The following is a 10,980-nucleotide window of genomic DNA, read 5'->3' as shown; positions in this document are numbered from 1 at the left end:
CACGTTCATATACACTCCCTACTCATTCATCTTTGGCTTCTGGGGCTACACAGAAGACCAGCCGTCGTTAGAGCGTCTGTGCCCGCTTGACATGGCATTAAAGCCCAGGTGTGACTTAGGCAAACAGGTGCCAAGACTGAGGGGAGGGGAAATGAATGGCACCGGGGCCATCGAGACGGCTCTTCGGCCTTTCGCCGCATTCCAGTCTTTTCACTCTTCCCCTCCCGGCGCTCCGGGCTTCATCAATCGTAGCGCTTAGTTCGTGCAGCAGAATCAGGCTCGACACCCACCCCCCCGTTTCCCCTTCCTCTTCCTCCAAAGGGGCACCTGATGCGGCGAGGGGCTCCTGGCTTCTTCGGAGCCCCCAGAGCTGGGCTGCGGCCAAAGGGCGGCCCCGGCTGGCAGCCAAGACCCGGAGGGCGCCATTGGCAGCCCCGATCCGAGCCTCGGCTGGCGGCTCTTGCACCCGCAGTGGGGGGGTGGGTGGAGCGATGGGGGTCTCCCAGAAGGAAACCCGCCTTTCTCACGGGGCTCCTTTCCGAAGCGCCGGTGCAGAAGAGGGAAGCAGAGGCTCTCGGTAAAGCCTGCCTCTTTCTTCCTCAGCCCCAACCCGCAGTAAGCCGACACCGTCCAGCTGAGGAAGGCGGGGAAGAAGCTCCGTCGGGCGGGCGGCACAGCGGACCTCAGCGGGAGAAACACGGCGGGGAGCTCTCTGACGTCCCCTACTGGGCTCGTCGCGTCGGCCTCAAAATTAAACGCCGGACCGGAACGCCCACGGCAAACGCAGACCCCCCCCTCGGCGCGCAGGCGCACAAACGCCTCCCCACCGATTGGCCGGCGGAAAACGATTCTTGCTATTATACGCACGCGCACTTGTCTCCCGCCGCCATTTTGTCCGGTCAGGCGTCCCGGAGGCTGAGGAGATGTCGAAGGACTCGGAGCGGGCCGCGTACAACTTGCCCCCAATCGACGTTCCGGAGCCTGAACCCTTGGTGCCCTCTTCCGGCCCGACTCTCTTCTTCGAGAAGCTCTTTTACTACACGGTAGACAGACCGGTCACCCTGTACAGAGGTGAGGAGGAGGGGCAGGAGCTCCTGGAAGGTGCTTTCGCTACTACAACTCCCGTCACCCTCAGCCGTAGCAGTTGGAAGGCAGGGCTTCTTTCAGGCGTCTGCACTTCGGCTCCCACAATTCCGCAGCTGCATGACTATCGGTGAGGATTCTGGGAGCCGAAGTCCACGTACCCTGCAGTTGCCAAGGTTGGGGAAGCTCTGGCCTGACCGGCTGAGGCTCCGCTCCAACTGCAGCGCCTTCCCCGCTTGGGGAGGAAGGGAGGGAGGCCGGGCCCGACCCGGGGCATTTCGGAGCCGGCGGGCCCCATCGCGCGTCTTCTGCAGAGACCAGCGGCTGACTCGGATTGCTTGCCTGCCCTTGAGGCTCCGTCGGGCAGAAACGAGACGCAGGGGATGAAAAGCAACGGTGAGCCGGTGTCAAGCGGGTTTCATTCCTTAAGCCGGGCGTGCCGCTGGTGTCCACTTGGAAGTTCAGATCTGGAGCGGGGCAGCCTTTTCAGGGCGGCTGCCTAGAAATCAGGCCCACCGAGTTGCTTTCTTGCTTGCCTATGAATCGGACTGCTGCTGTGAAGAATATCAGAAGCCACTTCTTTCATTCCTATCCCTCTTCCATTTTCTTTTCTTCCCCCTCTTTCTCTCTGATTTCTCATTTCTTCCTCACTAAACATTGGCTTCTTAGTTTTTATCTTCTTGTGAATAGTTTTAATATAAATTGTGTACAAAAGGCAAGCTGTCTTAAGGTGCTAGTGATCATATTTAACCTCGCTGATTAAAGAGCTCTCTAGCTCCTGTCTGGAATGTGCTTATTTTTTCTTTTAACAGAATGGATTGAACGCCAGCGTTCAAACAATAAGATTTATTACTATCACCGGGAGTTCCGCCGTGTGCCAGACATTACAGAATGCTTGGAGGATGACTACCTGTGCATCTACGAAGCTGAGATGCAGTGGAAAAGAGATTTGTATGTCTGTATCTTTCCCGAGTTCAGCTCGAATGACCTGTTATTCAGGACACTGTTATCTGCAGCCTTATGTGCTTAAATTACTTGAAGTATTTTGTAGCCTGTTAGGTCAGTGTTTTTCAACCACTGTGCCGTGGCACACTAGTGTGCCGTGACATAGTGTAAGGTGTGCCGTGGGAAAAACACTTTATATATAGTGAATATAGGCACAGAGTTAAATTTTTTAACATTTTCTAATGGTGGTGTGCCTCGTGATTTTTTTCATGAAAAAAGTGTGCCTTTGCACAAAAAAGGTTGAAAAATACTGTGTTAGGTAACTAGCAGCACAGGCAGCAGTTAGAAGATGGCAAGCTTGGAAATACAGGTAGAGCCACAGGTACTCCGGGAGAAGGGTCTAAAATGGCCCAGGGTTAGGCTTTTTCCTGGGCTTAAATTACAGTGGTGGAACAAACAAGGAAGGAAAAGAGCAGAAAGCTCATCTTCCAAAGGGGTCCTTTGCAGTCACAAAGGTGTATACAGGACAGTGAGAAGTGATTCCTTTGGTAAACTATGAAAACACAGTTCTATTGTGTTGGCCCAATCTTCAGTATTTTATCTAATGCAAACATTTTCTTTGAAGGTGGAATTATAGTAAGGCTGGGCCTGCTTTGATAAAGATTTGTTAGTGGTTCAAACTTCACATGAGCACAGCACTTGTGTGCTGTTCATTAAAAGAGACATCAGCAGCATACAAGTGTAATAAACATACCACATCTGTGCAGTGGGGCATGAGCCTATAAAGATGCTGGACTAACTGGAGAAACAAATAGGTGTGTTACAGCATCCTCCAAATTATTTTTCTGCTTTCATAGGCATGTTGACCAGGAAATTGTAAAAATCATACGAGAGAGGTTAGGCGCTTGCAAAGTCCGGGAAGGCGTGAATGCTGCTGAAAATTGTGCAAAGGACCTACAGCTATTTAAAGATGTGACCAAAGCCTACAGGGATCGATGTAAGTCAACCCATGACCTTTTTTACATTAAACTTATATAAAACAAGATCCCATATTCTAGGCCAGTGGTTCTCAAAACTTTTGGGTGTGAGGATCTTATTTACATATGTCAATGTTAATGATCTTTGGTTTATGTGGGTTATTTTACTTAGTAAGAGTTACTATTCCTGACTTTTTTGTAGAGAAGTCTTAGAACTTTTGACTTTTATTTTCCCATGCATGCATGTTTTTAAATTTTAATTTTTACTTGGATTCAACTTGCTGTGAAATTCAATTAAATGTACTTCATGAAAATTGTTTTTAATGAAGAAAAATAATCAAAAATGTCTCTAAACATCCTCTTCAACAATGAACTTGCTTTCTTTCCAAGTTGCTTTACATTTTGAGAATTAAAAAGCAGCTTCCCAGTGAGTTAGGGAGAACTCTGGCTTTCCTTGCTTGGCAGTGTCACTGCGCAGTAATCTTTTTGGCAGATTATAGTGTAACCTTTTTAATGTTTTTATGTTTATCCTAGATGATGACCTAGGTGCTTTTGGATCTGCTCGCAGGTGTTTAATGAAGCAGAAGCATCGGATGATTGCAGAAAGGAAAGCCCAAGCAGAGGCAAAGGCATAGGCAGAAATGAAATGAGCTGCGTCTTTGGTGGGAAATGGTAGATGGGGCTGAAGTGCAACAGCTGGAAAATGAATAAATGTATAATCTTTATCAAGTCTTTAATGTTCTTTGTATAAAATAAAGACGTTTCAGCATAGCAGAATTCTGTCTTGTTCGTTAATGGCTCACAGAGCCAAATGCATAGAAAACATGGTGGCTCTGGAACTGGGCTAGAAAATTCCCTGGAACTTGAGCCAGTTTTGATTCCAGTTTTCAGCCAAGACAGAATCTGGGATGGGATAACTGGGTAAGATATGGTTGGTGCACCTTATCCTCTTCCTTGGTACCCCTGCTGTTCTTTAATTCAAGCCGGGTAAATCATAGGGCTAGAAGAGACATTGGAGGTCTTCTATTCCAACCCCCTGCATTAGTCCCTGTTCTATCCTGGACAAATGATTGTCCAATATTTTGGAGTCAGGGATGGTTCAATGGAACAATACAATAAATAAAAAACTATCAAATGATAATCCCCCCCGCCCCTGCTCTGGGCTCTTGGCTGGTGAAATGCCCGGAAGCCTGGTGGGCATAATTCACTAAGGGGAACACCCCCCTCATGGCCCAACCAGGTCTCCGTAATGCACACCAGGTCCACTGAAACAATACAAGCAAAACAATCACAACTCCTGAAGATCCCCCAAGGAAGATCCTTCCTTACCATATAATCTTTGAACTCAAGAATATTGCTTACATTCAAGATGCATTTTTTGGAACATTGGCATTTCTCCCAATGAAGGAACCTGCACAAGGAAAAAATACAGCACGTACTAGGTTGGTTTAAAACTTCAGGATTACTTTATTGGCAATGTACACGATTTTTAGGTGGTTGCCACAGCAGCTGCCTGAGTTCTTTGCACAGACACTCTGGTGGCGTGGGTCTTCGCCAGATGATCAGTAAATTCCTGTAGAAAAGGGGGAAAGATTCATCATTTTTTCTCCCATAAATACAGACCAAGAAGGGGGCAGGTGGGGATTCTGTTCAGTGATTTGACTCCATCTCACAGGGTTAGTAGGATAAAATGAGAGGAACCTCCAAGTCTGCCTGGTTGAGCTCCACCAAGGAAAGTCATAATTTGTGAGGGGGAGTAGTATTCCCTAATCCTCATGCCACATTTTCCTTACCTGATAAGGAGATTTAGTGAAGATAGTTTCTTTCCAAAGATCAGGGGTCAGATAACTGTAGGTCTTGGAGATAGCATCAAAAGTGGCTTTAGCTGAAACAAAAAATTGAAGTCACCTCAGTACTCACAATATTCTTTTATAATGCACACTCATATATTCAAACCTGTTGAGTTTGATAAGAAACAGAGAGACCACTGCAGCCGGACTCACTGCCGTGCAAATTCCAACTCATTTGCTTTCCCTCTCGAAAACGACAGCTACACCACTGGAGGCAGGCGCAACTGAGCAGAGCTGAGAGAGTTCTCGAATTGAGCATTTCCAAAGAACCAAAACCCCAGTGCAAAATGATGCTTGGGATCTGGCCAATTTATTTAACAAGTCCATGGAGCAGCCTTTTATACTGAGTGGTTCAAGTAACAGGCGCCTGCTTTAGAGAGGCCAGGGCCATGAAGCCTGCAAACATGCAGGAGATGGTCTTTATGACTCTCTGCATTCAGACTGCCTTCCACTCCAGGTTTACCTCATCTCCTCTTGCAATTTCAAATCAAGGGCCATTATTTTATGGGCTGCAGGTTCCACTTTGCTTTCTAGAGACACACTACAGGTGGCATTCCAAAAGATTTGACTTGTTCGTATACACTTAACATAATTCCTGAATTTAAGAGCTTCTCTACGCATAATGCGAACAATTACTATTTGGAAGCTAACTTCAGGATGTTTGGGGGTTGTTTCCAGAGCAGGGTTTTTCAAATCATGTTCCAGGGACTTTATAGTTCAAAGAGACTAAAAAATGTAACTTGAACACGCCCCCAACCTGTTTGTTTCTCAGGAAATTTTAAATTTGCTTTGCATGGTTGTATACAACCCAGAGCCATAATTTATTGAGATTGGCAGCTCTATGAATTAAATAAGCTACTGGCAAACTAAGAATTCTGTGGCACAAGTTGCCATTTCCCAAATTACAGCCATTTACTTCAGACACTCAAAAGACGTACCAAAATTGCCCAAGGTAGCAGTGCAGCCCCTGGCCGAGGTGTAGCAGTCATCGATTCCCGCCATCATCAGTAGCTTCTTGGGAACGGGGGCAGACACAATCCCTGTGCCACGTGGGGCAGGAATGAGGCGAACCAGGACAGACCCACACCGGCCTGTCACCTACAAATGCAAGGCAGAGATCCACATAGTAAAGTAGTTCACGAGGACCCAGATTTTGGAAGGGAAGGGGGGGGGGGCAACAGGGCTACAAAACACTGTGAAGCGGTAGAGAGGCCCAAGTGCTCTTGCTATTCACCCAATGCAAAAGCCTCACCAAACCAGAAGTGTTACCTTGCATGGCACTGTGTGAGGCTTGCCAATCTTGTTTCCCCAATAGCCTCGCCTCACTGGCACGATGGAGAGTTTTGCCAGGATGATGGCCCCACGAATGGCCGTGGCAACTTCTTTAGAGCACTTGACCCCAAGGCCAACATGACCGTTGTAATCCCCAATGGCAACAAAGGCCTAGGGCGAAAAGGAGATAACCCATCATTCCACAGCAGAAATGCAAACACCCATTGCCATACACACATACACACCAACCACCCTGACAACCAGCCCAATTTGAACTCTGCAAACACCTGGCCAAAACACCTGATCCTGAGTGCAGCTTATTACAGGCAGGCCTCGGGTTATTCAGCAACCATTTGAAATTACAGCAGCATGAAAGTGAGGCTTAGCCTGGCCCCAGGTTATGCCCACTGCAGTGCCCTTGTGGTCAGAATTCAGATACTTGACAACCCACTCATGTTTACAGCCAAAGGGGTGTTTCAGCTTCCGCCCATTTCCTTCCTCCTCGCTGCCCTTTTGGCTACTCTGCGCACGGCCTCCTCCACCAGTGGTACTGGGGCTGACATAGAGGCCAGGCCTTTCAGCTGTCTCTGCTCTCCACCAATGTTCCCTCTAAGCTGCGCAGGTGCGCTGCCGCGGATATGGCAACAAAACACCACGCAGCCGTTTCCAACTGCCGCACAGTGGTTTTTGTGAGACGCCTTCCACAATAATAGGAGGAGAGCCAGCCTGGAGACAGCAATCAGTTCTAGGTCCACAAGGCAGAAAGTAGCTGAGAGAAGGGGTGTGGGGGCTGATGCAATTGTGCAAGCATTCTTTTCCTCTTTAAAAGAATTTTTGGATTTCTCCTCACCAAACCTTTAAGACTGAAAGAATTAGAGTTGAAATATAAAGAGATTGTCAATCGCCATACTGTTAGATTGATAGGCAATTATGGACTATCTTGATTATATCCTCCTTAGAAAGAATACGCTAATGTATGGTTGAGAAAAAGATCAAACTTCATTCCATGGAAACCCAACAAAGTTCATAGGGAGGGTTTCTTTCTACAAGGGGCTTCTTGGGTCAAGAGTGAATATCAGTTATCAAAAATGTAGGTAGAAAATTAAGCAGACAATAGGCAATTGCAAAAAGGGAAGGCAACTTTCTGAATTCTGTTTCTTTGCACTTAGTGACATAGACTAATGTTCTGAAAACCTGACCTAAATTACTACATATTTTAAATAGCTGTAAAGCTATGCTGAAAAAGTTGTTCTCGAGGTATTGTGATAAATTCAATAAAAAGAATGGAATTCTTGATGAACTTAAGGATAAACGAGAGTATTGGATAGTAAATGGACAAATAAAATGACCAATCAGAGAATATTTGCATCTCAGAGTTGAAATGAGATGTTCTCTTACTCTTTCCTCTTCCTCTCTTCTCTCTGTATCTCTCATCCTTTTTCTTTTTGTCTCTCTTCTCTTTCTCCTTCTTTTCCATTCTTCCTTCACTTTCTCTCCTCCCTTCTTTGTCCCTTTCTCTCTCCTTCTTTCCCACTCTTCTGTCACTTTCTCTCTCCTTCTCTTTCTGATTCTTTCCTTTTTTTTCTTCCTCTCTCCCACTCTTTTACCACTTTCTCTCTACCACCCAACCTGTCCCCATGCTTATCTTCGACTGATCATGTTTGCAATAATTTACTTTTCTAAATAGGCACAGTTCCCTTACCAGATCCCTCGCTCACTCAAACACACACACACACACACACTCACACAAAACCATTTTTCTCCATTCCAATTCGGATCCTATAAATCAATTGCTCTGTGAAACATCTGTGAAAAAAAATCAGGTGCTCAGGCATGAAAATATGCCGTTCAAATACAATACTTTTCCGCCCACACTGAAAAAAAATTAGAGGGAACATTGCTCTCCACTGCTGCTTCCAGGGCTCTACGTCAGCCCAGGGGCACCCCAATTCTACAGCACAAGGCCACCACCATCCTGTAGGCCCCGCTGTTTCACTGATTGTTCTCAGTGAAAGGGAATTCCTTCTTAATTCTAGGTTGGATCTCTTAAATTTCCATCCATTACTCCCTTGTTCTACCCTCAGGTGCTTTGGAGAACAGGTCAACCCGCCCCCCCCTTCTCTTTGCCAGCCCCTCAATACTGAAGGACTACCATGTTACCTTAGTCCTTCTGTTTGTTGGGACTAGAAATACCCAGTTCCCACAACTATTCATTGTACGCTTTATCCTCCAGCCCTTTAATCCTTTGTTGCTCTTCCCTGCACTCCTTCTAGAGACTCAACATCTTTTTGAACTGTGGTGACCGAATGCAGTATTCCAAGTGTGGTCTTACCAGTGCAGTATAACACTTCACATGATCTTGATTCTATCCCTCTGTTGATGCAATCTAGGATTGCATTGGCTTTTCTGATAGCTGCAGCCCACTGCTGGCCTATATTTGTTTGGCCACCAAGACTCCTAATTCTTCCTCTGCTGTTGAACCAGGTGCTATCCATTCTATAATGTGCATTTGGCTTTTCTTGCTTAAGTGAACTGCATTTTGTTGGCTAGGGCCCACTCTTCAAGTCTGTCAAGATCCTTCTGAATCTAATGGGTTTCCTCCAGGTTGGTGTTATCTGCATTTTTGAGGAGTTCCCCTTCTATCCTCTCATCTAGATCATTTATGAAGATGTTGGACCTAAGACGCTTGGGATACCCCACGGCGTGCTTCTCTCCAGGTCAACACAGTTCCATTGAGGACCACATGCTGAATTCAGGTGGTCATAGTTATAAATTCCTCTAATGGTAAAGCTGTCTCACATTGTTCTATCTTACGAAGAAGTAGACTGTGATCTACTCTGTCAATTACTTATTGAAGTATACTATATTCACAGCAAGAATGCAATAAAGTTTGTCTGGCATGATGGTTTCAGAACCTGGAGCACCTTTCTTTTGCTAATTCCAATCCTCCGGCAGTTCCCCAGTGCTTCAGGGTTTTTTAAAAAGATGTTTCAGTGGTTCCAAGATCATGTCGGCTCCTTCAGAATACCCTTCAGATATCAGGAAAAGTTCATTCTTTACAAACAAACTTACTTTCCCAACTTGATGCTCATATTAATCATATTAACTTTGCAATCCCAATTGCAAAGTCTGCTTTAGCAACAAAGGAAACATACCAAGAAAAAAGGAAGACGGTTTAGCTCACATCAGGAATTTCTGTAGCCATAGAAGCTACACCTCCCAAGCACAGGAAGAAAAATGCAGCTGAGGTTACCTTGAACCTGGTGCGCTGGCCTGCCCTTGTTTGCTTCTGCACTGGCATGATTTTCAAAACTTCATCCTTCAGCGAAGAACCCAGGAAGAAGTCAATGATTTCAGACTCCTGAAAAATCAATACACGATAAACCACCTCTCTGGACTGCAAGAAATTTCACAATAGCACTTTCTCTCTTCATTGTTGACTTGATTGACAAGTCAATCCTGGTTTCTGCAGACCCCCAGAACAAGTCGGCACAATTTCCTTTGCAATATTTTTGTAAGTGGACCGACAGTAGGTTCTTCCTAGGGCTGAAAGTAACTGGCCAAGTCGTTCAGACGATTTTCAAAATTAAGGTAGCTTTTAATTGAATACCAAACGAGCTCTCACTAAAATGGATTTTCTCTAGTTCCTTTTAAAACCCAAAACTAATAATAAACCATAACTTAAATAGAACAATTTCTTTCCAATTTTGTCTGGATTGTCTCACCAATTTCACTGGGTAACTAAGCACAAATGTGCTTACCCTGTCCCCTGCAGCTATCTGTGTTACCCTCTGAGAAATTACTTTCTCCAAGTTTTTAAGAGTAATACCTTGATTGGAAGAGAGAAAAGGTAGATCTCTTCCAGAGATTTGATCTTCATGTCTTTTACCAGTCGACCTAGTTTGGTCACAGGCATCCACTGCAAAAATAGAAATGAGTCTATTAAAGAACCCAAACTTTCTTCAGCAATAACATAAGTTATTGCTTATAAGGCAACCAGTTGGAGCCTAGTTACAATTTTAACAACATAGCATATGGTACATGACGGTATGTATTTTAACAATCCATCCCCTGCCTCACTATTTGCAAGTTTTCTTTGTTATGCAGGTGACACCCAATTATATGTTGCACTTGACCCCAGAGAGCCAAGTCCGGTTCTGCTCTAAAGGAACCGATCAGAACCTTTAATTTCTGTAATTGTCATAACTTGAGAAAAATGTATTAACATAACCAAAGGTTCTCTAACTATAGTGGCCTCTGCTGAATTCTGCCTGGCTTGAAACAGACCAGTGCATACATGCAGAGGGCTGGCTTGCTTTATTAGGTTCAGTTAAGTATTCTGACTTTGATTTATTCAATCCTAATAAAAATGAAAACATAGTCAGCATCCCTAAAGTCCTTTATTTATTACCAGAGAATGGCTTGCTTGGAACTACATCTAGAAAAGCCATTTCCATTTGTTTCAATGAAATCAGGACATTTTCTCAAAAACAGTAACTACTCACTTCTTTGTCCTCAGCTTTGCCTCGAGCCCCGCGACCACGACCGCGACCACGGCCCCGGCCTCTTCCCCGGCCCCGGCCCCCACTGCCGAAGCCTCCTCGGAAGCCGCCCCTGGCGGCGGTGGCAGCGGCGGCTCCTCCTGCTCCTGCCGCTCCCGCGGCACCGGCGTCATCCGCCATTTGCTGGGGGGAGAGTTACATTTGAACTACATGTATGATTTCAGACCCCTCCCCCCAGGACCCTGCTGAAGGCAGAAACGGGCCCGCCTTAAGCCGGCCTCCAGTCCGTCTACAGACCGCTTTCATAGTCCCATTTCCCTCCTGAAGTGACCCTAAGACAAGCAGAGAGCG

At 45.8% G+C, this 10,980-nt stretch overlaps 2 protein-coding genes and 1 non-coding gene across 3 annotated transcripts; 1 reads left to right on the top strand and 2 right to left on the bottom strand.

The window, feature by feature from the left end:
• Window positions 1-875: 875 nt before the first annotated feature.
• On the top strand, window positions 876-3,782 carry NDUFB10 (NADH:ubiquinone oxidoreductase subunit B10). Its single transcript, XM_014070621.2, has 4 exons — window positions 876-1,071; window positions 1,896-2,034; window positions 2,886-3,025; window positions 3,540-3,782. The coding sequence occupies exons 1-4, from the start codon at window positions 924-926 to the stop codon at window positions 3,638-3,640; spliced, it is 528 nt and encodes a 175-aa protein (XP_013926096.1). The 5' UTR covers window positions 876-923; the 3' UTR covers window positions 3,641-3,782.
• Window positions 3,783-4,448: 666 nt separating this feature from the next.
• Window positions 4,449-10,812, bottom strand: RPS2 (ribosomal protein S2). Its single transcript, XM_014070630.2, has 7 exons — window positions 10,633-10,812; window positions 9,957-10,046; window positions 9,381-9,488; window positions 6,125-6,298; window positions 5,794-5,953; window positions 4,799-4,890; window positions 4,449-4,578 (listed from the first exon to the last, which is right to left on the bottom strand). The coding sequence occupies exons 1-7, from the start codon at window positions 10,807-10,809 to the stop codon at window positions 4,495-4,497; spliced, it is 885 nt and encodes a 294-aa protein (XP_013926105.1). The 5' UTR covers window positions 10,810-10,812; the 3' UTR covers window positions 4,449-4,494.
• LOC148042736 (small nucleolar RNA SNORA64/SNORA10 family) lies at window positions 4,960-5,099 on the bottom strand. The gene has a single exon (XR_015695095.1). It is a non-coding gene; the product is annotated as a small nucleolar RNA SNORA64/SNORA10 family (small nucleolar RNA).
• Window positions 10,813-10,980: the final 168 nt, after the last annotated feature.

The sequence above is a fragment of the Thamnophis sirtalis genome, unplaced genomic scaffold (genome assembly GCF_051295495.1).
Source record: "Thamnophis sirtalis isolate CommonGarterSnake01/CBP01778 unplaced genomic scaffold, rThaSir2_p1.2 scaffold_14, whole genome shotgun sequence".
In the NCBI taxonomy this organism is placed as follows: Eukaryota; Metazoa; Chordata; class Lepidosauria; order Squamata; family Natricidae; genus Thamnophis; species Thamnophis sirtalis.
The sequence above is the reverse complement of the archived record's forward strand: the minus strand, read 5'-3'. Positions and strand labels throughout refer to the sequence as shown.

Excerpts from the sequence above, each read along its gene's own strand:
- NDUFB10 (XM_014070621.2), top strand. The coding sequence starts at position 924 with ATGTCGAAGGACTCGGAGCGGGCCGCGTACAACTTGCCCCCAATCGAC. Across the intron at positions 1,072-1,895 it reads ACCGGTCACCCTGTACAGAG|AATGGATTGAACGCCAGCGT; the intron begins GTGAGGAGGAGG and ends TTCTTTTAACAG. Across the intron at positions 3,026-3,539 it reads CAAAGCCTACAGGGATCGAT|ATGATGACCTAGGTGCTTTT; the intron begins GTAAGTCAACCC and ends TGTTTATCCTAG.
- RPS2 (XM_014070630.2), bottom strand. The coding sequence starts at position 10,809 with ATGGCGGATGACGCCGGTGCCGCGGGAGCGGCAGGAGCAGGAGGAGCC. Across the intron at positions 10,047-10,632 it reads GCAAAGCTGAGGACAAAGAA|TGGATGCCTGTGACCAAACT; the intron begins GTGAGTAGTTAC and ends CTATTTTTGCAG. Across the intron at positions 5,954-6,124 it reads CTCACACAGTGCCATGCAAG|GTGACAGGCCGGTGTGGGTC; the intron begins GTAACACTTCTG and ends TTGCATTTGTAG.